This window comes from Micromys minutus (genome assembly GCF_963924665.1).
Source record: "Micromys minutus genome assembly, chromosome: 2".
In the NCBI taxonomy this organism is placed as follows: domain Eukaryota; kingdom Metazoa; phylum Chordata; class Mammalia; order Rodentia; family Muridae; genus Micromys; species Micromys minutus.
The window spans coordinates 57,378,853-57,404,725 of NC_137971.1; the positions used below are offsets into that span (position 1 = coordinate 57,378,853).

Below are 25,873 nucleotides of genomic sequence, written 5' to 3' on the forward strand. Positions count from 1 at the left end.
CACTCAACCTCTGTTCTCCTCCGGACACCTTTCTGCTAATGTGTATTTACTGTCCACTGAAGTCCTTAGTGAAATCCTTAGGGTCCTGAGTTTGGAAACTGACAGTTTTAAAGAGCTGGGCTCAAACACCCTGCTTCCACACCATAGTTACTCGGACAAGTATAACAAAACTGTGAGAAAAGAGACTTATTTGGGGTGGCCACATTGAAAGGTTGGAATAGGGCTGGAGAGACGGCTCAGCAGTTAAAAGCACTGACTGCTCTTCTAGATTTTCTGAGTTCAATTCTCAACAACCGCATGGTGGCTCACAAATATCTGTAATGAGATCTGATGCCTTCTTCAGTTGTGTCTGATGATAGCAACAGTGTACTCATATGTAAAATAAACAAATCTTAAAACAATGAGGAAATAAAGAGAAAGAGAAAGTAAGAAAGAAAGAAAGTGTACCAGTTCTCCTGTGTGTCTCGACATCATATGCAGATTAGTCTGAGCAGAAGGAGTACATAGCTAAGCAGTCTAGGTCAAGGGGAAGCACTGCCCCAACATTCCATCAGTCTCCTGGCTCTTGTAAGGTGGTCTATTCCATATTAATGAATTCTCTCATTTCTTTTACCTGCATATGGGTCAATGCAACTCCTTGTCAGAAGGTGGAAGTACCTGGAATTCAGAATCTGCCTTCCAAATTTGTATCTGTGATCTGACAGCGTTGCCCTGGGAGACTAGCATGTTTTATATAAACCCAGATCGTTTAGAACTCACAGAGATCTGTCTGCCTCTGACTCCCAGCTGCTGGGACTGAAGTCATCTATGTCCACACTCAGGTAAGTTTGTTGCCAAACACTACATTTGCACTGCATGACATTTTCCAAGAACCCAAGGCCAAAATGGGAAGACAGGATGGGGCAATTCCATCAAACCATTTTTTGACAACCCAAAACTGGCCTGTCCTATGTTAAGGAGAGGACCAGGTGACCAGGGAGTGACAGGGCTTAGGCCAGAGGAAAACAGCAGCAATGGTATAGACTGCTGACAGTGAGTGCTGAGTTGGGCAGTGAAGCTTGGAATCCAGGAGGCAAGTCCACAAACACTAAGAAGTGGTACCCAAGGAAAGGGACTAAGTCTTGCCAATGTCTATACAGCTCAATAAATAAATAAATAAATAAATAAATAAATAAATAAATAAATAAATAAATAAATAAATGAATAAATATAACGAAAGAAAAGAAAAGAAAAGAAAAAAGGAAAAGGCAAGGACATCTTCTGATGGACACTTGTTAATAATGTTTACCAATGGGCAGCATTTCCTGTTACATGGCAGTCTGTTTGGGAAAGCCATAGGAAAAACACAGTACTATATAGGAACGGATAGCACCATGCACAACAGAATACTAGGCTATGACACATTCAGCCTCCAGGAAGTGACCATGTGAGCCTCCCACGTGACCTAGGTAGGGATATAAAGACCCAGGCTCAGGAGGCTCACATCTGCACACCTTCCTCTCCACCTTCTCCTCTTACCTACTCCATCCTCAAGCAAACACCAGAACCATGACCTGCTGTGGCTGTTCAGGAGGCTGTGGCTCCAGCTGTGGGGGCTGTGGCTCCAGCTGTGGGGGCTGTGGCTCCAGCTGCTGCAAGCCTGTGTGCTGCTGTAAGCCCGTGTGCTGCTGTGTACCCACCTGTTCCTGTTCAGGCTGTGGTGGGTGTGGCTCCAGCTGTGGGGGCTGTGGCTCCAGCTGCTGCAAGCCTGTGTGCTGCTGTAAGCCTGTGTGCTGTTGTGTTCCTGTCTGTAACTGCTCTAGCTGTGGGGGCTGTGGCTCCAGCTGTGGGGGCTGTGGCTCCAGCTGTGGGGGCTGTGGCTCTAGCTGTGGTGGCTGTGGCTCAAGCTGCTGCAAGCCTGTGTGCTGCTGTGTGCCTGTCTGTTCCTGCTCCAGCTGTGGAGGCTGCAAGCCATGCTGCTGCCAGTCCAGCTGCTGCAAGCCCTGCTGCTGCCAGTCCAGCTGCTGCAAGCCCTGTTGCTGTCAGTCTAGCTGCTGCAACCCCTGCTGCTGTCAGTCCAGCTGCTGCAAGCCCTGCTGCTGTCAGTCCAGCTGCTGCAAGCCCTGCTGCTGTCAGTCCAGCTGCTGCAAGCCCTGCTGCTCTTCAGGCTGTGGGTCTTCCTGTTGTCAGGACAGCTGCTGAAGCAGGCTGCACTTTCCCCATGTGTTGCCAATGCAAGATCTATGACTCTCAACTTGTCCCCACCACTCTGAGCTACCTTCCTCTGCTGTGGCCCTCACTTTATCACTGGGTTCCTGATTATCCTGCATGTTCCCTTAGCACTCCTGTTTTTCTCAGCTTCAAGTCAAAACTGGATTTTAGTGCCCAAGAAGAGGCCAGCTGCTCATCCACGGTGTGCTAACACAGTGTCTTCTGCAGGCATGCTGCCTGTATTGTCTTCACCTTAGGCCACCCACTTCCTGAACTAAGGTGAGCATTTAGAGATACTTGGAGTAATATGCCAAGGAATAGCCACCCCTGCTTTCTCTTAAATTAAAAGTCACAAACTAATAAACACATTGCATGGAACTATACCAGCTTGCCTCATTCATTCATTCATTCATTCATTCATTCATTCATCCTGTCCCTCCTTGTTACTCCATGATTTCATTTCCTTGGAAGACTGTGAGGAACCCTGCCAGAATGTTGGTGGTACTTGGGGCAGCAGAGGTCTACTGTCTCACATCTAATTTTTCCTCTCTCCTTCCTCTCTTGGGATTCATATCTCTTACTCCTTCCTAGTTTCATCAGAGGAACACTAGACCTCCCGTCAACCATGGCGCTGCAGCCGTGACAAGTCCAGGCTGCATCAGATCCACCCCTCTGACTTAGGTTGAGCTGCCTCTCTGGAAGACATAATTGCAAAGCATGAGCAGAAAAGGGCTGTACAGCTTGCAAGTCCTCCAAACCCAGACAGGCTCTGGGCTGTGAGACATTGAATCCCTTTCCTAGGAGGAGCCTGTGTCCTAAGCTAAACAAAGCAAAGAATTAAATCTGGCTATTGCAGCTCAGGACCTTGCTGGTGGCAGTATTCGTGGTGTTACTCTGAAGATGGGGACCCAAGATCTGCTTGGTAATGAACGGGAGCTAAGAACTCAATGGAGGGTCGGGGAGAGCAAAGGCCTCATTCTGAGTTAGCACCACAACACCACAGCAAGGTTGTGCTTCTTTAATTCATTGAATTTGTTAGTATTTGATGATGTTGATATGTTGATATATATACTTACCTACATACATACTTTATACATTCATATAAACTTACACATACATAAATGTACATACACACATATACATACACATATATAACATATACACACTTATATAAATATACTTACATATATAAGTACATACATGCATAGAAACATGATAGAGGAGATGGTTTTTTTCCTATATAGTGATTTGGGGGCTCAAACCCCACTGTATTGCCAGCATATATACACACTCAGTAAAATCCCATGTTGGCATTCTTTGTTTTGTTTTCTTTTTTCTTTAAAAAGAGATACCATGAACACATCCTGTAGTTCAGTGGGGCCTGGAAATAGCAGCTTTCTTTCCTGTCTCAGCCTCTCTAGTGCTCCATCATGCCTGGCTGAACAGTACTTTTAACAGCGATGTTTCTTGATGAGGCAGCCTTATGGCTCTCTGGCCATGGCCTTTAGATATCTGACCTAGGGACTGAATTTGAACTTGTGGGAACCTGAGCTCAGCCATGAGGACTGCTGGGCTCCCATGTGCTCAGTGCACTGTAAACATTCAGCATGTACTGTAACCCTGTCAAAAGATTGATCCAAGGGCTCACTTCCTCTCCACGTAGCTCACTATAATAGCACATTCTAGCCCTGTTGGATTATACCCAGGCATAGACATAGTTAGTATCCCAGCTTCCCAGTGACACAATGCAATTCTGTGTAAATATGTGTGTCCAGCTTCCTGCCCAAATCTGATCAAGGGAAGCAGCTCCATGCTGTTTCTCCAGGAGCCACACGGTGGCAGTGTGAGAGGTTCTTCCAGCTGAAGGTTCTCTGGCTGCCTGTGCTCTTCAACTCCTCATACCTTCTCTCTTGTGTGGAAAAGCAGCTACCTATGGATGCAGTGCCAATATGCCCAAGGCAGCCTTGCCAACAGGAAGCAAAGGCTGTGGGCATCCAAACTCATTTGTGGAGAGCTGTAAAAGACTGTAAATGTGTGTACATCCTGGCTAGTTAAGGTGTGGATTAAAGGGAAGGGAAGGGAATGAGAGGGGAAAGAGCGAAGGAAGGGGAGTGAAAGGAGGGGAGGTGATAAATTGTGAAGAAGGGGGTTAAGGAAAGGGAATCAGAAGAGAAGGTAAAGAACTGAAGAAGGGGAAAGGAAGGGGAACTATAAGAAAGGATCAAGGGTGGAGGTAAAGGACTAGGAGTGGAGGGAAGGTATAGAGGTGGAGAGGGAATTGGAGGGAAGGGAAGGAAAGAAAGGAAGGTGAAAGAGGCAGAAGAGGGGAGGGAAGTGAGAACAGTTAGAGATGGAAGGGGAGTGGAGAGTGGAGGTGCTGCGGTAGGGGAGGGGAGGACAGGGAAGCAGAGGAGAGGGTAGGTAACAGGAGATGAGGAAGGAAAGGGGAATGGACAGAGGGAACAGGCATCAAGGGAAGGGCTAGAGGTGAAGAGGCTGGGGAAGGGGAAGAACAGGGGAATTAAGAGGAGGGAGGTGGAGTGAAGGGGAAGAAAAGGGAAGGGAAGGGAAGGCAAGAGATCTGAAGAGAAAGTGACTATTCAGTTGGTTTAATGTTTGCCCAGTAAGCAAGAGGACCTGACCTTTTGCTACAAAACCTATGTGAAGTGTCAGGAGTTGCCAAGCATGGTGGCATGGGCTTGATCCCTAGCACTTGAGGCCCAAGTAGACAGATCTCTGTGAGGTGGGGTTCTGCCAGGTCTATGGAGCCAATTCCAAGATGCCTTGAATACAGAATAACAGCCTGTTTAATAAACAAAACAATACAAACAGCCAGCTCTGGTCGGCATGAGTCTGATCCGAATGCTAGGGAGGATGCTGAGGAGGGAGAATTTGTTTAGAGAGAAATCTCTCAACAACATCTCTGTAGCCTTCAAAAACTATGAAAAAACCTTCATCTTAGTTTTAATCCCTGTGTTCTCTTTCAGATTCTCCTCTTACTTACCTGTTATAGAGGCTTCTGATCTCTAAGATGCTTGCTCTATAGGATGTGTTGTCTGTACTGAGTGCTGGGATTAGACTTGCTTTCTCATTCTCAGTTTCCATTTGGAGGCAGCAAGGTCAAAATGTTTCACCCAGTATTCACATAAAGAGCTGGCATTTTATTTATATTTTTGGAGATAATGCCATATAGAAGAACTGCTTACTTTTTATCCCCAATCTTATAGTAAACTAGTAAATTGTTGTAATGTGCAAGTCATTTTTAAGGAAATGGTTAAAAGAATAATATTCTCCTATAAATGAACACACATCAAAAAGGTATCTATAATTCCTACATTGCCACACACAAAACAAAACACTGCGTTACATGGTCACAATGACACTACAAACTGACACAATTACAAACATAGTATACAAACACACATGCTCACACACACACACACACACACAAACACACACACACACACAAACACACACACACACACACACACACACACACACACCCATATTTTACATTTGATATGATGTGAAAGAAACTGTATTGTGAAATAAGTTAAGAAACACATACACACAACTGAAGGAGCCAGAGAACCCCATGTAAGTTTCTTGGAGATACTGGGGCAGGCTACATTTTGCCATAATTTGTTTCCACCAATGCTAAGTCTGTAGGGACTCATTTGTATCTGCATGTTGCCTTGGAAGAACAGAGTCTCCAGAAGTTTGATATCTGCACACTTCGTAATCCACAGCAGAGTTCTCCCCAATACCTCTGCTTCTGCCAGACACAAATGGCTCAGTAGGTTTTAAATGGAACCTTGTGTGTCTGTAGGTCTGGGATCTATTGGCCTGTGAGGATTCATTTCCACTCATTTTGGCCACCAAAGGTTGGTGAAAGGCTTTGTCTTTGAGAGTTCTAGCTTGGTATTGGTGGTATCGACCTTATTCTAGGGAAGGTGCAAACACCTTGGTCTTTGGTTATCTGTTGAGGTATGGGTGTTCTGTTGAGCCCATTGTATAATAAGCAGAGTGAAATTTACAGAAGAGATATCAAGAAACCAAAACAAACCCAAAACACACTTTGGAGACTGAGGCACATGGTGCCTCTTTCTAGAAAGTAAGGGTAAAAACTCTGGGGGACAAAGACCTAGGCTAATTGAACCTCCACTGAGAGAGGCAGTAATTCTTGAACTTGTCAGAAGAAGTCGAAATGGCAAGTGAATATATATTCCTTATTGGTTCACCCTGCTAATCTACAAGCAATGGCCCATCTCAACACACACTGCTCCTGTCCCCAGCATAAGGCACAGAAAAGCTGACCTGGACCCTACCAGTCTTGGTAGCTCTTTCTTACTTTCTCTTATTAAAGTGATATTCATTGCTCTGGTAACCATGAATTGTTCTGCCTCTTTGCTCTAGGACATAAATTCTGATCATTCATTCGAACATGTCTTTATCCAGCTATGTCAAAATTCAAATGAAGGAAAACAAACCAACAATGAGACCAGGATATCAGCTACTCCCTCTACTTCCCACATCTCTCTCTAACATGCACAGAACTCGGACGTGACACTAGTCACTTAATGACAGCCGAGATGCCCTGGGAGGTCATGGACCTGGGATGCTTGAAACTGAGCAGGACATGAATTGAAGAGATGAAGCTATGCACGGTGTTTGTTGAGAAAAAGACAAACCAGAGCAGTAGAATGATGAAACCAGCTGCTGGGTAAGTGAGTACTGTCCTAATCACTCAGCTGTAAAGGAAGGATAGAGGTGATATCTCCATTCAGGAGTGTTCTAAGATGTAGTTTGCATGCATCCAGGGTGCCGCCCATTCTGGGCTGAGGCTCAGCTTTGCAAAGCTGTAATACTTTCCAAATCATGTTTGAGGCTCTGAGCCTGCAGGGCTCTCTTGGTGAAGTGAGGATCCTTGTTCCTCACACTACATTCCCAGCTAAGCTCAACAGGATCCTAGGAAGGGTTTTGTTCTCAAAACCATCACATCAACTTTAATGCTCTACCCTGTACAGGTCACAACAACTGATTCTGGCTTTAGGGGGAAGAGGAGCAGGTCTGTCAGGTAAATTAATACTGTCCCACTGTGGGACCACTCAACCTCTGTTCTCCTCCGGACACCTTTCTGCTAATGTGTATTTACTGTCCACTGAAGTCCTTAGTGAAATCCTTAGGGTCCTGAGTTTGGAAACTGACAGTTTTAAAGAGCTGGGCTCAAACACCCTGCTTCCACACCATAGTTACTCGGACAAGTATAACAAAACTGTGAGAAAAGAGACTTATTTGGGGTGGCCACATTGAAAGGTTGGAATAGGGCTGGAGAGACGGCTCAGCAGTTAAAAGCACTGACTGCTCTTCTAGATTTTCTGAGTTCAATTCTCAACAACCGCATGGTGGCTCACAAATATCTGTAATGAGATCTGATGCCTTCTTCAGTTGTGTCTGATGATAGCAACAGTGTACTCATATGTAAAATAAACAAATCTTAAAACAATGAGGAAATAAAGAGAAAGAGAAAGTAAGAAAGAAAGAAAGTGTACCAGTTCTCCTGTGTGTCTCGACATCATATGCAGATTAGTCTGAGCAGAAGGAGTACATAGCTAAGCAGTCTAGGTCAAGGGGAAGCACTGCCCCAACATTCCATCAGTCTCCTGGCTCTTGTAAGGTGGTCTATTCCATATTAATGAATTCTCTCATTTCTTTTACCTGCATATGGGTCAATGCAACTCCTTGTCAGAAGGTGGAAGTACCTGGAATTCAGAATCTGCCTTCCAAATTTGTATCTGTGATCTGACAGCGTTGCCCTGGGAGACTAGCATGTTTTATATAAACCCAGATCGTTTAGAACTCACAGAGATCTGTCTGCCTCTGACTCCCAGCTGCTGGGACTGAAGTCATCTATGTCCACACTCAGGTAAGTTTGTTGCCAAACACTACATTTGCACTGCATGACATTTTCCAAGAACCCAAGGCCAAAATGGGAAGACAGGATGGGGCAATTCCATCAAACCATTTTTTGACAACCCAAAACTGGCCTGTCCTATGTTAAGGAGAGGACCAGGTGACCAGGGAGTGACAGGGCTTAGGCCAGAGGAAAACAGCAGCAATGGTATAGACTGCTGACAGTGAGTGCTGAGTTGGGCAGTGAAGCTTGGAATCCAGGAGGCAAGTCCACAAACACTAAGAAGTGGTACCCAAGGAAAGGGACTAAGTCTTGCCAATGTCTATACAGCTCAATAAATAAATAAATAAATAAATAAATAAATAAATAAATAAATAAATAAATAAATGAATAAATATAACGAAAGAAAAGAAAAGAAAAGAAAAAAGGAAAAGGCAAGGACATCTTCTGATGGACACTTGTTAATAATGTTTACCAATGGGCAGCATTTCCTGTTACATGGCAGTCTGTTTGGGAAAGCCATAGGAAAAACACAGTACTATATAGGAACGGATAGCACCATGCACAACAGAATACTAGGCTATGACACATTCAGCCTCCAGGAAGTGACCATGTGAGCCTCCCACGTGACCTAGGTAGGGATATAAAGACCCAGGCTCAGGAGGCTCACATCTGCACACCTTCCTCTCCACCTTCTCCTCTTACCTACTCCATCCTCAAGCAAACACCAGAACCATGACCTGCTGTGGCTGTTCAGGAGGCTGTGGCTCCAGCTGTGGGGGCTGTGGCTCCAGCTGTGGGGGCTGTGGCTCCAGCTGCTGCAAGCCTGTGTGCTGCTGTAAGCCCGTGTGCTGCTGTGTACCCACCTGTTCCTGTTCAGGCTGTGGTGGGTGTGGCTCCAGCTGTGGGGGCTGTGGCTCCAGCTGCTGCAAGCCTGTGTGCTGCTGTAAGCCTGTGTGCTGTTGTGTTCCTGTCTGTAACTGCTCTAGCTGTGGGGGCTGTGGCTCCAGCTGTGGGGGCTGTGGCTCCAGCTGTGGGGGCTGTGGCTCTAGCTGTGGTGGCTGTGGCTCAAGCTGCTGCAAGCCTGTGTGCTGCTGTGTGCCTGTCTGTTCCTGCTCCAGCTGTGGAGGCTGCAAGCCATGCTGCTGCCAGTCCAGCTGCTGCAAGCCCTGCTGCTGCCAGTCCAGCTGCTGCAAGCCCTGTTGCTGTCAGTCTAGCTGCTGCAACCCCTGCTGCTGTCAGTCCAGCTGCTGCAAGCCCTGCTGCTGTCAGTCCAGCTGCTGCAAGCCCTGCTGCTGTCAGTCCAGCTGCTGCAAGCCCTGCTGCTCTTCAGGCTGTGGGTCTTCCTGTTGTCAGGACAGCTGCTGAAGCAGGCTGCACTTTCCCCATGTGTTGCCAATGCAAGATCTATGACTCTCAACTTGTCCCCACCACTCTGAGCTACCTTCCTCTGCTGTGGCCCTCACTTTATCACTGGGTTCCTGATTATCCTGCATGTTCCCTTAGCACTCCTGCTTTTCTCAGCTTCAAGTCAAAACTGGATTTTAGTGCCCAAGAAGAGGCCAGCTGCTCATCCACGGTGTGCTAACACAGTGTCTTCTGCAGGCATGCTGCCTGTATTGTCTTCACCTTAGGCCACCCACTTCCTGAACTAAGGTGAGCATTTAGAGATACTTGGAGTAATATGCCAAGGAATAGCCACCCCTGCTTTCTCTTAAATTAAAAGTCACAAACTAATAAACACATTGCATGGAACTATACCAGCTTGCCTCATTCATTCATTCATTCATTCATTCATTCATTCATTCATCCTGTCCCTCCTTGTTACTCCATGATTTCATTTCCTTGGAAGACTGTGAGGAACCCTGCCAGAATGTTGGTGGTACTTGGGGCAGCAGAGGTCTACTGTCTCACATCTAATTTTTCCTCTCTCCTTCCTCTCTTGGGATTCATATCTCTTACTCCTTCCTAGTTTCATCAGAGGAACACTAGACCTCCCGGCCAACCATGGCGCTGCAGCCGTGACAAGTCCAGGCTGCATCAGATCCACCCCTCTGACTTAGGTTGAGCTGCCTCTCTGGAAGACATAATTGCAAAGCATGAGCAGAAAAGGGCTGTACAGCTTGCAAGTCCTCCAAACCCAGACAGGCTCTGGGCTGTGAGACATTGAATCCCTTTCCTAGGAGGAGCCTGTGTCCTAAGCTAAACAAAGCAAAGAATTAAATCTGGCTATTGCAGCTCAGGACCTTGCTGGTGGCAGTATTCGTGGTGTTACTCTGAAGATGGGGACCCAAGATCTGCTTGGTAATGAACGGGAGCTAAGAACTCAATGGAGGGTCGGGGAGAGCAAAGGCCTCATTCTGAGTTAGCACCACAACACCACAGCAAGGTTGTGCTTCTTTAATTCATTGAATTTGTTAGTATTTGATGATGTTGATATGTTGATATATATACTTACCTACATACATACTTTATACATTCATATAAACTTACACATACATAAATGTACATACACACATATACATACACATATATAACATATACACACTTATATAAATATACTTACATATATAAGTACATACATGCATAGAAACATGATAGAGGAGATGGTTTTTTCCTATATAGTGATTTGGGGGCTCAAACCCCACTGTATTGCCAGCATATATACACACTCAGTAAAATCCCATGTTGGCATTCTTTGTTTTGTTTTCTTTTTTCTTTAAAAAGAGATACCATGAACACATCCTGTAGTTCAGTGGGGCCTGGAAATAGCAGCTTTCTTTCCTGTCTCAGCCTCTCTAGTGCTCCATCATGCCTGGCTGAACAGTACTTTTAACAGCGATGTTTCTTGATGAGGCAGCCTTATGGCTCTCTGGCCATGGCCTTTAGATATCTGACCTAGGGACTGAATTTGAACTTGTGGGAACCTGAGCTCAGCCATGAGGACTGCTGGGCTCCCATGTGCTCAGTGCACTGTAAACATTCAGCATGTACTGTAACCCTGTCAAAAGATTGATCCAAGGGCTCACTTCCTCTCCACGTAGCTCACTATAAAAGCACATTCTAGCCCTGTTGGATTATACCCAGGCATAGACATAGTTAGTATCCCAGCTTCCCAGTGACACAATGCAATTCTGTGTAAATATGTGTGTCCAGCTTCCTGCCCAAATCTGATCAAGGGAAGCAGCTCCATGCTGTTTCTCCAGGAGCCACACGGTGGCAGTGTGAGAGGTTCTTCCAGCTGAAGGTTCTCTGGCTGCCTGTGCTCTTCAACTCCTCATACCTTCTCTCTTGTGTGGAAAAGCAGCTACCTATGGATGCAGTGCCAATATGCCCAAGGCAGCCTTGCCAACAGGAAGCAAAGGCTGTGGGCATCCAAACTCATTTGTGGAGAGCTGTAAAAGACTGTAAATGTGTGTACATCCTGGCTAGTTAAGGTGTGGATTAAAGGGAAGGGAAGGGAATGAGAGGGGAAAGAGCGAAGGAAGGGGAGTGAAAGGAGGGGAGGTGATAAATTGTGAAGAAGGGGGTTAAGGAAAGGGAATCAGAAGAGAAGGTAAAGAACTGAAGAAGGGGAAAGGAAGGGGAACTATAAGAAAGGATCAAGGGTGGAGGTAAAGGACTAGGAGTGGAGGGAAGGTATAGAGGTGGAGAGGGAATTGGAGGGAAGGGAAGGAAAGAAAGGAAGGTGAAAGAGGCAGAAGAGGGGAGGGAAGTGAGAACAGTTAGAGATGGAAGGGGAGTGGAGAGTGGAGGTGCTGCGGTAGGGGAGGGGAGGACAGGGAAGCAGAGGAGAGGGTAGGTAACAGGAGATGAGGAAGGAAAGGGGAATGGACAGAGGGAACAGGCATCAAGGGAAGGGCTAGAGGTGAAGAGGCTGGGGAAGGGGAAGAACAGGGGAATTAAGAGGAGGGAGGTGGAGTGAAGGGGAAGAAAAGGGAAGGGAAGGGAAGGCAAGAGATCTGAAGAGAAAGTGACTATTCAGTTGGTTTAATGTTTGCCCAGTAAGCAAGAGGACCTGACCTTTTGCTACAAAACCTATGTGAAGTGTCAGGAGTTGCCAAGCATGGTGGCATGGGCTTGATCCCTAGCACTTGAGGCCCAAGTAGACAGATCTCTGTGAGGTGGGGTTCTGCCAGGTCTATGGAGCCAATTCCAAGATGCCTTGAATACAGAATAACAGCCTGTTTAATAAACAAAACAATACAAACAGCCAGCTCTGGTCGGCATGAGTCTGATCCGAATGCTAGGGAGGATGCTGAGGAGGGAGAATTTGTTTAGAGAGAAATCTCTCAACAACATCTCTGTAGCCTTCAAAAACTATGAAAAAACCTTCATCTTAGTTTTAATCCCTGTGTTCTCTTTCAGATTCTCCTCTTACTTACCTGTTATAGAGGCTTCTGATCTCTAAGATGCTTGCTCTATAGGATGTGTTGTCTGTACTGAGTGCTGGGATTAGACTTGCTTTCTCATTCTCAGTTTCCATTTGGAGGCAGCAAGGTCAAAATGTTTCACCCAGTATTCACATAAAGAGCTGGCATTTTTTTAATATTTTTGGAGATAATGCCATATAGAAGAACTGCTTACTTTTTATCCCCAATCTTATAGTAAACTAGTAAATTGTTGTAATGTGCAAGTCATTTTTAAGGAAATGGTTAAAAGAATAATATTCTCCTATAAATTAACAGACATCAAAAAGGTATCTATAATTCCTACATTGCCACACACAAAACTCAACACTGCGTTACATGGTCACAATGACACTACAAACTGACACAATTACAAACATAGTATACAAACACACATGCTCACACACACACACACACACACAAACACACACACACACACAAACACACACACACACACACACACACACACACACACACCCATATTTTACATTTGATATGATGTGAAAGAAACTGTATTGTGAAATAAGTTAAGAAACACATACACACAACTGAAGGAGCCAGAGAACCCCATGTAAGTTTCTTGGAGATACTGGGGCAGGCTACATTTTGCCATAATTTGTTTCCACCAATGCTAAGTCTGTAGGGACTCATTTGTATCTGCATGTTGCCTTGGAAGAACAGAGTCTCCAGAAGTTTGATATCTGCACACTTCGTAATCCACAGCAGAGTTCTCCCCAATACCTCTGCTTCTGCCAGACACAAATGGCTCAGTAGGTTTTAAATGGAACCTTGTGTGTCTGTAGGTCTGGGATCTATTGGCCTGTGAGGATTCATTTCCACTCATTTTGGCCACCAAAGGTTGGTGAAAGGCTTTGTCTTTGAGAGTTCTAGCTTGGTATTGGTGGTATCGACCTTATTCTAGGGAAGGTGCAAACACCTTGGTCTTTGGTTATCTGTTGAGGTATGGGTGTTCTGTTGAGCCCATTGTATAATAAGCAGAGTGAAATTTACAGAAGAGATATCAAGAAACCAAAACAAACCCAAAACACACTTTGGAGACTGAGGCACATGGTGCCTCTTTCTAGAAAGTAAGGGTAAAAACTCTGGGGGACAAAGACCTAGGCTAATTGAACCTCCACTGAGAGAGGCAGTAATTCTTGAACTTGTCAGAAGAAGTCGAAATGGCAAGTGAATATATATTCCTTATTGGTTCACCCTGCTAATCTACAAGCAATGGCCCATCTCAACACACACTGCTCCTGTCCCCAGCATAAGGCACAGAAAAGCTGACCTGGACCCTACCAGTCTTGGTAGCTCTTTCTTACTTTCTCTTATTAAAGTGATATTCATTGCTCTGGTAACCATGAATTGTTCTGCCTCTTTGCTCTAGGACATAAATTCTGATCATTCATTCGAACATGTCTTTATCCAGCTATGTCAAAATTCAAATGAAGGAAAACAAACCAACAATGAGACCAGGATATCAGCTACTCCCTCTACTTCCCACATCTCTCTCTAACATGCACAGAACTCGGACGTGACACTAGTCACTTAATGACAGCCGAGATGCCCTGGGAGGTCATGGACCTGGGATGCTTGAAACTGAGCAGGACATGAATTGAAGAGATGAAGCTATGCACGGTGTTTGTTGAGAAAAAGACAAACCAGAGCAGTAGAATGATGAAACCAGCTGCTGGGTAAGTGAGTACTGTCCTAATCACTCAGCTGTAAAGGAAGGATAGAGGTGATATCTCCATTCAGGAGTGTTCTAAGATGTAGTTTGCATGCATCCAGGGTGCCGCCCATTCTGGGCTGAGGCTCAGCTTTGCAAAGCTGTAATACTTTCCAAATCATGTTTGAGGCTCTGAGCCTGCAGGGCTCTCTTGGTGAAGTGAGGATCCTTGTTCCTCACACTACATTCCCAGCTAAGCTCAACAGGATCCTAGGAAGGGTTTTGTTCTCAAAACCATCACATCAACTTTAATGCTCTACCCTGTACAGGTCACAACAACTGATTCTGGCTTTAGGGGGAAGAGGAGCAGGTCTGTCAGGTAAATTAATACTGTCCCACTGTGGGACCACTCAACCTCTGTTCTCCTCCGGACACCTTTCTGCTAATGTGTATTTACTGTCCACTGAAGTCCTTAGTGAAATCCTTAGGGTCCTGAGTTTGGAAACTGACAGTTTTAAAGAGCTGGGCTCAAACACCCTGCTTCCACACCATAGTTACTCGGACAAGTATAACAAAACTGTGAGAAAAGAGACTTATTTGGGGTGGCCACATTGAAAGGTTGGAATAGGGCTGGAGAGACGGCTCAGCAGTTAAAAGCACTGACTGCTCTTCTAGATTTTCTGAGTTCAATTCTCAACAACCGCATGGTGGCTCACAAATATCTGTAATGAGATCTGATGCCTTCTTCAGTTGTGTCTGATGATAGCAACAGTGTACTCATATGTAAAATAAACAAATCTTAAAACAATGAGGAAATAAAGAGAAAGAGAAAGTAAGAAAGAAAAAAAGTGTACCAGTTCTCCTGTGTGTCTCGACATCATATGCAGATTAGTCTGAGCAGAAGGAGTACATAGCTAAGCAGTCTAGGTCAAGGGGAAGCACTGCCCCAACATTCCATCAGTCTCCTGGCTCTTGTAAGGTGGTCTATTCCATATTAATGAATTCTCTCATTTCTTTTACCTGCATATGGGTCAATGCAACTCCTTGTCAGAAGGTGGAAGTACCTGGAATTCAGAATCTGCCTTCCAAATTTGTATCTGTGATCTGACAGCGTTGCCCTGGGAGACTAGCATGTTTTATATAAATCAGATCGTTTAGAACTCACAGAGATCTGTCTGCCTCTGACTCCCAGCTGCTGGGACTGAAGTCATCTATGTCCACACTCAGGTAAGTTTGTTGCCAAACACTACATTTGCACTGCATGACATTTTCCAAGAACCCAAGGTCACAATGGGAAGACAGGATGGGGCAATTCCATCAAACCATTTTTTGACAACCCAAAACTGGCCTGTCCTATGTTAAGGAGAGGACCAGGTGACCAGGGAGTGACAGGGCTCAGGCCAGAGGAAAACAGCAGCAATGGTATAGACTGCTGACAGTGAGTGCTGAGTTGGGCAGTGAAGCTTGGAATCCAGGAGGCAAGTCCACAAACACTAAGAAGTGGTACCCAAGGAAAGGGACTAAGTCTTGCCAATGTCTATACAGCTCAATAAATAAATAAATAAATAAATAAATAAATAAATAAATAAATGAATGAATGAATGAATGAATGAATAAATATAATGAAAGAAAAGAAAAGAAAAGAAAAAAGGAAAAGGCAAGGACATCTTCTGATGGACACTTGTTAATAATGTTTACCAATGGGCAGCATTTCCTGTTACATGGCAGTCTGTTTGGGAAAGCCATAGGAAAAACACAGTACTATATAGGAACGAATAGCACCATGCACAACAGAATACTAGGCTATGACACATTCAGCCTCCAGGAAGTGACCATGTGAGCCTCCCACGTGACCTAGGTAGGGATATAAAGACCCAGGCTCAGGTGGCTCACATCTGCACACCTTCCTCTCCACCTTCTCCTCTTACCTACTCCATCCTCAACCAAACACCAGAACCATGACCTGCTGTGGCTGTTCAGGAGGCTGTGGCTCCAGCTGTGGGGGCTGTGGCTCCAGCTGTGGGGGCTGTGGCTCCAGCTGCTGCAAGCCTGTGTGCTGCTGTAAGCCCGTGTGCTGCTGTGTACCCACCTGTTCCTGTTCAGGCTGTGGTGGGTGTGGCTCCAGCTGTGGGGGCTGTGGCTCCAGCTGCTGCAAGCCTGTGTGCTGCTGTAAGCCTGTGTGCTGTTGTGTTCCTGTCTGTAACTGCTCTAGCTGTGGGGGCTGTGGCTCCAGCTGTGGGGGCTGTGGCTCCAGCTGTGGGGGCTGTGGCTCTAGCTGTGGTGGCTGTGGCTCAAGCTGCTGCAAGCCTGTGTGCTGCTGTGTGCCTGTCTGTTCCTGCTCCAGCTGTGGAGGCTGCAAGCCATGCTGCTGCCAGTCCAGCTGCTGCAAGCCCTGCTGCTGCCAGTCCAGCTGCTGCAAGCCCTGCTGCTGTCAGTCTAGCTGCTGCAACCCCTGCTGCTGTCAGTCCAGCTGCTGCAAGCCCTGCTGCTGTCAGTCCAGCTGCTGCAAGCCCTGCTGCTGTCAGTCCAGCTGCTGCAAGCCCTGCTGCTCTTCAGGCTGTGGGTCTTCCTGTTGTCAGGACAGCTGCTGAAGCAGGCTGCACTTTCCCCATGTGTTGCCAATGCAAGATCTATGACTCTCAACTTGTCCCCACCACTCTGAGCTACCTTCCTCTGCTGTGGCCCTCACTTTATCACTGGGTTCCTGATTATCCTGCATGTTCCCTTAGCACTCCTGCTTTTCTCAGCTTCAAGTCAAAACTGGATTTTAGTGCCCAAGAAGAGGCCAGCTGCTCATCCACGGTGTGCTAACACAGTGTCTTCTGCAGGCATGCTGCCTGTATTGTCTTCACCTTAGGCCACCCACTTCCTGAACTAAGGTGAGCATTTAGAGATACTTGGAGTAATATGCCAAGGAATAGCCACCCCTGCTTTCTCTTAAATTAAAAGTCACAAACTAATAAACACATTGCATGGAACTATACCAGCTTGCCTCATTCATTCATTCATTCATTCATTCATTCATCCTGTCCCTCCTTGTTACTCCATGATTTCATTTCCTTGGAAGACTGTGAGGAACCCTGCCAGAATGTTGGTGGTACTTGGGGCAGCAGAGGTCTACTGTCTCACATCTAATTTTTCCTCTCTCCTTCCTCTCTTGGGATTCATATCTCTTACTCCTTCCTAGTTTCATCAGAGGAACACTAGACCTCCCGGCCAACCATGGCGCTGCAGCCGTGACAAGTCCAGGCTGCATCAGATCCACCCCTCTGACTTAGGTTGAGCTGCCTCTCTGGAAGACATAATTGCAAAGCATGAGCAGAAAAGGGCTGTACAGCTTGCAAGTCCTCCAAACCCAGACAGGCTCTGGGCTGTGAGACATTGAATCCCTTTCCTAGGAGGAGCCTGTGTCCTAAGCTAAACAAAGCAAAGAATTAAATCTGGCTATTGCAGCTCAGGACCTTGCTGGTGGCAGTATTCGTGGTGTTACTCTGAAGATGGGGACCCAAGATCTGCTTGGTAATGAACGGGAGCTAAGAACTCAATGGAGGGTCGGGGAGAGCAAAGGCCTCATTCTGAGTTAGCACCACAACACCACAGCAAGGTTGTGCTTCTTTAATTCATTGAATTTGTTAGTATTTGATGATGTTGATATGTTGATATATATACTTACCTACATACATACTTTATACATTCATATAAACTTACACATACATAAATGTACATACACACATATACATACACATATATAACATATACACACTTATATAAATATACTTACATATATAAGTACATACATGCATAGAAACATGATAGAGGAGATGGTTTTTTCCTATATAGTGATTTGGGGGCTCAAACCCCACTGTATTGCCAGCATATATACACACTCAGTAAAATCCCATGTTGGCATTCTTTGTTTTGTTTTCTTTTTTCTTTAAAAAGAGATACCATGAACACATCCTGTAGTTCAGTGGGGCCTGGAAATAGCAGCTTTCTTTCCTGTCTCAGCCTCTCTAGTGCTCCATCATGCCTGGCTGAACAGTACTTTTAACAGCGATGTTTCTTGATGAGGCAGCCTTATGGCTCTCTGGCCATGGCCTTTAGATATCTGACCTAGGGACTGAATTTGAACTTGTGGGAACCTGAGCTCAGCCATGAGGACTGCTGGGCTCCCATGTGCTCAGTGCACTGTAAACATTCAGCATGTACTGTAACCCTGTCAAAAGATTGATCCAAGGGCTCACTTCCTCTCCACGTAGCTCACTATAAAAGCACATTCTAGCCCTGTTGGATTATACCCAGGCATAGACATAGTTAGTATCCCAGCTTCCCAGTGACACAATGCAATTCTGTGTAAATATGTGTGTCCAGCTTCCTGCCCAAATCTGATCAAGGGAAGCAGCTCCATGCTGTTTCTCCAGGAGCCACACGGTGGCAGTGTGAGAGGTTCTTCCAGCTGAAGGTTCTCTGGCTGCCTGTGCTCTTCAACTCCTCATACCTTCTCTCTTGTGTGGAAAAGCAGCTACCTATGGATGCAGTGCCAATATGCCCAAGGCAGCCTTGCCAACAGGAAGCAAAGGCTGTGGGCATCCAAACTCATTTGTGGAGAGCTGTAAAAGACTGTAAATGTGTGTACATCCTGGCTAGTTAAGGTGGGGATTAAAGGGAAGGGAAGGGAATGAGAGGGGAAGGAGCGAAAGAAGACGAGTGAAAGGAGGAAAGGTGATAAATTGTGAAGAAGGTGGTTAAGGAAAGGGAATCCGAAGAGAAGGTAAGGAACTGAAGAAGGGGAAAGGAAAAAGAACTATAAGAAAGGATCAAGGGTGGAGGTAAAGGACTAGGAGTGGAGGGAAGGTATAGAGGTGGAGAGGGAATTGGAGGGAAGGGAAGGAAAGAAAGGAAGGTGAAAGAGGCAGAAGAGGGGAGGGAAGTGAGTACAGTTAGAGATGGAAGGAGAGTGGAGAGTGGAGGTGCTGCAGTAGGGGAGGGGAGGACAGGGAAGCAGAGGAGAGGGTAGGTAACAGGAGATGAGGAAGGAAAGGGGAATGGACAGAGGGAACAGGCATCAAGGGAAGGGCTAGAGGTGAAGAGGCTGGGGAAGGGGAAGAACAGGGGAATTAAGAGGAGGGAGGTGGAGTGAAGGGGAAGAAAAGGGAAGGGAAGGGAAGGCAAGAGATCTGAAGAGAAAGTGACTATTCAGTTGGTTTAATGTTTGCCCAGTAAGCAAGAGGACCTGACCTTTTGCTACAAAACCTATGTGAAGTGTCAGGAGTTGCCAAGCATGGTGGCATGGGCTTGATCCCTAGCACTTGAGGCCCAAGTAGACAGATCTCTGTGAGGTGGAGTTCTGCCAGGTCTATGGAGCCAATTCCAAGATGCCTTGGATACAGAATAACAGCCTGTTTAATAAACAAAACAATACAAACAGCCAGCTCTGGTTGGCATGAGTCTGATCCGAATGCTAGGGAGGATTCTGAGGAGGGAGAATTTGTTTAGAGAGAAATCTCTCAACAACATCTCTGTAGCCTTCAAAAACTATGAAAAAACCTTCATCTTAGTTTTAATCCCTGTGTTCTCTTTCAGATTCTCCTCTTACTTACCTGTTATAGAGGCTTCTGATCTCTAAGATGCTTGCTCTATAGGATGTGTTGTCTGTACTGAGTGCTGGGATTAGACTTGCTTTCTCATTCTCAGTTTCCATTTGGAGGCAGCAAGGTCAAAATGTTTCACCCAGTATTCACATAAAGAGCTGGCATTTTATTTATATTTTTGGAGATAATGCCATATAGAAGAACTGCTTACTTTTTATCCCCAATCTTATAGTAAACTAGTAAATTGTTGTAATGTGCAAGTCATTTTTAAGGAAATGGTTAAAAGAATAATATTCTCCTATAAATTAACACACATCAAAAAGGTATCTATAATTCCTACATTGCCACACACAAAACAAAACACTGCGTTACATGGTCACAATGACACTACAAACTGACACAATTACAAACATACTATACAAACACACATGCTCACACACACACACACACACAAACACACACACACACACACACACACACACACACATATTTTACATTTGATATGATGTGAAAGAAACTGTATTGTGAAATAAGTTAAGAAACACATACAAACAACTGAAGGGGCCAGAGAACCCCATGTAAGTTTCTTGGAGATACTGGGGCAGGCTACATTTTGCCATAATTTGTTTCCACCAATTCTAAGTCTGTAGGGACTCATTTGTATCTGCATGTTGCCTTGGAAGAACAGAGTCTCCAGAAGTTTGATATCTGCACACTTCGTAATCCACAGCAGAGTTCTCCCCAATACCTCTGCTTCTGCCAGACACAAATGGCTCAGTAGGTTTTAAATGGAACCTTATGCGTCTGTAGGTCTGGGATCTATTAGCCTGTGGGGATTCATTTCCACTCATTTTGGCCACCAAAGGTTGGTGAAAGGCTTTGTCTTTGAGAGTTCTAGCTTGGTATTGGTGGTATCGACCTTATAGTAGGGAAGGTGCAAACACCTTGGTCTTTGGTTATCTGTTGAGGTATGGGTGTTCTGTTGAGCCCATGGTATAGTAAGCAGAGTGAAATTTACAGAAGAGATATCAAAAAACCAAAACAGACCCAAAACACACTTTGGAGACTGAGGCACATGGTGCCTCTTTCTAGAAAGTAAGGGTAAAAACTCTGGGGGACAAAGACCTAGGCTAATTGAACCTCCACTGAGAGAGGCAGTAATTCTTGAACTTGTCAGAAGAAGTCGAAATGGCAAGTGAATATATATTCCTTATTGTTTCACCCTGCTAATCTACAAGCAATGGCCCATCTCAACACACACTGCTCCTGTCCCCAGCATAAGGCACAGAAAAGCTGACCTGGACCCTACCAGTCTTGGTAGCTCTTTCTTACTTTCTCTTATTAAAGTGATATTCATTGCTCTGGTAACCATGAATTGTTCTGCCTATTTGCTATAGGACATAAATTCTGATCATTCATTCGAACATGTCTTTATACAGCTATGTCAAAATTCAAATGAAGGAAAACAAACCAACAATGAGACCAGGATATCAGCTACTCCCTCTACTTCCCACATCTCTCTCTAACATGCACAGAACTCGGACGTGACACTAGTCACTTAATGACAGCCCAGATGCCCTGGGAGGTCATGGACCTGGGATGCTTGAAACTGAGCAGGACATGAATTGAAGAGATGAAGCTATGCACGGTGTTTGTTGAGAAAAAGACAAACCAGAGCAGTAGAATGATGAAACCAGCTGCTGGGTAAGTGAGTACTGTCCTAATCACTCAGCTGTAAAGGAAGGATAGAGGTGATATCTCCATTCAGGAGTGTTCTAAGATGTAGTTTGCATGCATCCAGGGTGCCACCCATTCTGGGCTGAGGCTCAGCTTTGCAAAGCTGCACTACTTTCCAAATCATGTTTGAGGCTCTGAGCCTGCAGGGCTCTCTTGGTGAAGTGAGGATCCTTGTTCCTCACACTACATTCCCAGCTAAGCTCAACAGGATCCTAGGAAGGGTTTTGTTCTCAAAACCATCACATCAACTTTAATGCTCTACCCTGTACAGGTCACAACAACTGATTCTGGCTTTAGGGGGAAGAGGAGCAGGTCTGTCAGGTAAATTAATACTGTCCCACTGTGGGACCACTCAACCTCTGTTCTCCTCCGGTCACCTTTCTGCTAATGTGTATTTACTGTCCACTTAAGTCCTTAGTGAAATCCTTAGGGTCCTGAGTTTGGAAACTGACAGTTTTAAAGAGCTGGGCTCAAACACCCTGCTTCCACACCATAGTTACTCGGACAAGTATAACAAAACTGTGAGAAAAGAGACTTATTTGGGGTGGCCACATTGAAAGGTTGGAATAGGGCTGGAGAGACGGCTCAGCAGTTAAAAGCACTGACTGCTCTTCTAGATTTTATGAGTTCAATTCTCAACAACCACATGGTGGCTCACAAATATCTGTAATGAGATCTGATGCCTTCTTCAGTTGTGTCTGATGATAGCAACAGTGTACTCATATGTAAAATAAACAAATCTTAAAACAATGAGGAAATAAAGAGAAAGAGAAAGTAAGAAAGAAAGAAAGTGTACCAGTTCTCCTGTGTGTCTCGACATCATATGCAGATTAGTCTGAGCAGAAGCAGTACATAGCTAAGCAGTCTAGGTCAAGGGGAAGTACTGCCCCAACATTCCATCAGTCTCCTGGCTCTTGTAAGGTGGTCTATTCCATATTAATGAATTCTCTCATTTCCTTTACCTGCATATGGGTCCATGCACCTCTTTGTCAGAAGGTGGAAGTACCTGGGATTCAGAATCTGCCTTCCAAATTTGTATCGGTGCTCTGACAGTGTTGCCCTGGGAGACTAGCATGTTTTATATAAACCCAGATCATTTAGAACTCACCTCTAACCAGATCGTTTAGTCTGCCTCTGACTCCCAGCTGCTGGGACTGAAGTCATCTATGTCCACACTCAGGTAAGTTTGTTGCCAAACACTACATTTGCACTGCATGACATTTTCCAAGAACCCAAGGCCACAATGGGAAGACAGGATGGGGCAATTCCATCAAACCATTTTTTTGACAACCCAAAACTGGCCTGTCCTATGTTAAGGAGAGGACCAGGTGACCAGGGAGTGACAGGGCTCAGGCCAGAGGAAAACAGCAGCAATGGTATAGACTGCTGACAGTGAGTGCTGAGTTGGGCAGTGAAGCTTGGAATCCAGGAGGCAAGTCCACAAACACTAAGAAGTGGTACCCAAGGAAAGGGACTAAGTCTTGCCAATGTCTATACAGCTCAATAAATAAATAAATAAATAAATAAATAAATAAATAAATAAATAAATATAATGAAAGAAAAGAAAAGAAAAGAAAAAAGGAAAAGGCAAGGACATCTTCTGATGGACACTTGTTAATAATGTTTACCAATGGGCAGCATTTCCTGTTACATGGCAGTCTGTTTGGGAAAGCCATAGGAAAAACACAGTACTATATAGGAACAGATAGCACCATGCACAACAGAATACTAGGCTATGACACATTCAGCCTCCAGGAAGTGACCATGTGAGCCTCCCACGTGACCTAGGTAGGGATATAAAGACCCAGGCTCAGGAGGCTCACATCTGCACACCTTTCTCTCCACCTTCTCCTCTTACCTACTCCATCCTCAACCAAACACCAGAACCATGACCTGCTGTGGCTGTTCAGGAGGCTGTGGCTCCAGCTGTGGGGGCTGTGGCTCCAGCTGTGGGGGCTGTAGCTCCAGCTGCTGCAAGCCTGTGTGCTGCTGTAAGCCCATGTGCTGCTGTGTACCCACCTGTTCCTGTTCAGGCTGTGGTGGGTGTGGCTCCAGCTGTGGGGGCTGTGGCTCCAGCTGCTGCAAGCCTGTGTGCTGCTGTAAGCCTGTGTGCTGTTGTGTTCCTGTCTGTAACTGCTCTAGCTGTGGGAGCTGTGGCTCTAGCTGTGGGGGCTGTGGCTCCAGCTGTGGGGGCTGTGGCTCTAGCTGTGGTGGCTGTGGCTCAAGCTGCTGCAAGCCTGTGTGCTGCTGTGTGCCTGTCTGTTCCTGCTCCAGCTGTGGAGGCTGCAAGCCATGCTGCTGCCAGTCCAGCTGCTGCAAGCCCTGCTGCTGCCAGTCCAGCTGCTGCAAGCCCTGTTGCTGTCAGTCTAGCTGCTGCAACCCCTGCTGCTGTCAGTCCAGCTGCTGCCAGCCCTGCTGCTGTCAGTCCAGCTGCTGCAAGCCCTGCTGCTGTCAGTCCAGCTGCTGCAAGCCCTGCTGCTCTTCAGGCTGTGGGTCTTCCTGTTGTCAGGACAGCTGCTGAAGCAGGCTGCACTTTCCCCATGTGTTGCCAATGCAAGATCTATGACTCTCAACTTGTCCCCACCACTCTGAGCTACCTTCCTCTGCTGTGGCCCTCACTTTATCACTGGGTTCCTGATTATCCTGCATGTTCCCTTAGCACTCCTGTTTTTCTCAGCTTCAAGTCAAAACTGGATTTTAGTGCCCAAGAAGAGGCCAGCTGCTCATCCACGGTGTGCTAACACAGTGTCTTCTGCAGGCATGCTGCCTGTATTGTCTTCACCTTAGGCCACCCACTTCCTGAACTAAGGTGAGCATTCAGAGATACTTGGAGTAATATGCCAAGGAATAGCCACCCCTGCTTTCTCTTAAATTAAAAGTCACAAACTAATAAACACATTGCATGGAACTATACCAGCTTGCCTCATTCATTCATTCATTCATTCATTCATTCATCCTGTCCCTCCTTGTTACTCCATGATTTCATTTCCTTGGAAGACTGTGAGGAACCCTGCCAGAATGCTGGTGGTACTTGGGGCAGCAGAGGTCTACTGTCTCACATCTAATTTTTCCTCTCTCCTTCCTCTCTTGGGATTCATATCTCTTACTCCTTCCTAGTTTCATCAGAGGAACACTAGACCTCCCGGCCAACCATGGCACTGCAGCTGTGACAAGTCCAGGCTGCATCAGATCCACTCCTCTGACTTATGTTGAGCTGCCTCTCTGGGAGACATAATTGCAAAGCATGAGCAGAAAAGGGCTGTACAGCTTGCAAGTCCTCCAAACCCAGACAGGCTCTGGACTGTGAGACATTGAATCCCTTTCCTAGGAGGAGCCTGTGTCCTAAGCTAAACAAAGCAAAGAATTAAATCTGGCTATTGCAGCTCAGGACCTTGCTGGTGGCAGTATTCGTGGTGTTACTCTGAAGATGGGGACCCAAGATCTGCTTGGTAATGAACGGGAGCTAAGAACTCAATGGAGGGTCGGGGAGAGCAAAGGCCTCATTCTGAGTTAGCACCACAACACCACAGCAAGGTTGTGCTTCTTTAATTCATTGAATTTGTTAGTATTTGATGATGTTGATATGTTGATATATATACTTACCTACATACATACTTTATACATTCATATAAACTTACACATACATAAATGTACATACACACATATACATACACATATATAACATATACACACTTATATAAATATACTTACATATATAAGTACATACATGCATAGAAACATGATAGAGGAGATGGTTTTTTCCTATATAGTGATTTGGGGGCTCAAACCCCACTGTATTGCCTGCATATATACACACTCAGTAAAATCCCATGTTGGCATTCTTTGTTTTGTTTTCTTTTTTCTTTAAAAAGAGATACCATGAACACATCCTGTAGTTCAGTGGGGCCTGGAAATAGCAGCTTTCTTTCCTGTCTCAGCCTCTCTAGTGCTCCATCATGCTTGGCTGAACAGTACTTTTAACAGCGATGTTTCTTGATGAGGCAGCCTTATGGCTCTCTGGCCATGGCCTTTAGATATCTGACCTAGGGACTGAATTTGAACTTGTGGGAACCTGAGCTCAGCCATGAGGACTGCTGGGCTCCCATGTGCTCAATGCACTGTAAACATTCAGCATGTACTGTAACCCTGTCAAAAGATTGATTCAAGGGCTCACTTCTTCTCCACGTAGCTCACTATAAAAGCACATTCTAGCCCTGTTGGATTATACCCAGGCATAGACATAGTTAGTATCCCAGCTTCCCAGTGACACAATGCAATTCTGTGTAAATATGTGTGTCCAGCTTCCTGCCCAAATCTGATCAAGGGAGCAGCTACATGCTGTTTCTCCAGGAGCCACACG

General features: G+C 45.6%; 4 protein-coding genes across 4 annotated transcripts; all 4 read left to right on the forward strand.

Moving 5' to 3' along the window:
* Positions 1–1,548: 1,548 nt before the first annotated feature.
* On the forward strand, positions 1,549–2,181 carry LOC308417143 (uncharacterized protein; the record flags this gene model as incomplete). The annotated part of the gene is made up of 2 exons (XM_080912275.1): positions 1,549–1,576; positions 1,694–2,181. 2 exons carry the CDS (start codon positions 1,549–1,551, stop codon positions 2,179–2,181), a joined length of 516 nt encoding a protein of 171 aa, XP_080768401.1.
* Positions 2,182–8,839: 6,658 nt separating this feature from the next.
* LOC308417141 (uncharacterized protein) lies at positions 8,840–9,472 on the forward strand (the record flags this gene model as incomplete). The annotated part of the gene is made up of 1 exon (XM_080912273.1): positions 8,840–9,472. One exon carries the CDS (start codon positions 8,840–8,842, stop codon positions 9,470–9,472), a length of 633 nt encoding a protein of 210 aa, XP_080768399.1.
* A 6,671-nt stretch (positions 9,473–16,143) lies between these two features.
* LOC308417139 (uncharacterized protein) lies at positions 16,144–16,776 on the forward strand (the record flags this gene model as incomplete). The annotated part of the gene is made up of 2 exons (XM_080912272.1): positions 16,144–16,171; positions 16,289–16,776. 2 exons carry the CDS (start codon positions 16,144–16,146, stop codon positions 16,774–16,776), a joined length of 516 nt encoding a protein of 171 aa, XP_080768398.1.
* A 6,625-nt stretch (positions 16,777–23,401) lies between these two features.
* On the forward strand, positions 23,402–24,034 carry LOC308417142 (uncharacterized protein; the record flags this gene model as incomplete). The annotated part of the gene is made up of 1 exon (XM_080912274.1): positions 23,402–24,034. One exon carries the CDS (start codon positions 23,402–23,404, stop codon positions 24,032–24,034), a length of 633 nt encoding a protein of 210 aa, XP_080768400.1.
* Positions 24,035–25,873: the final 1,839 nt, after the last annotated feature.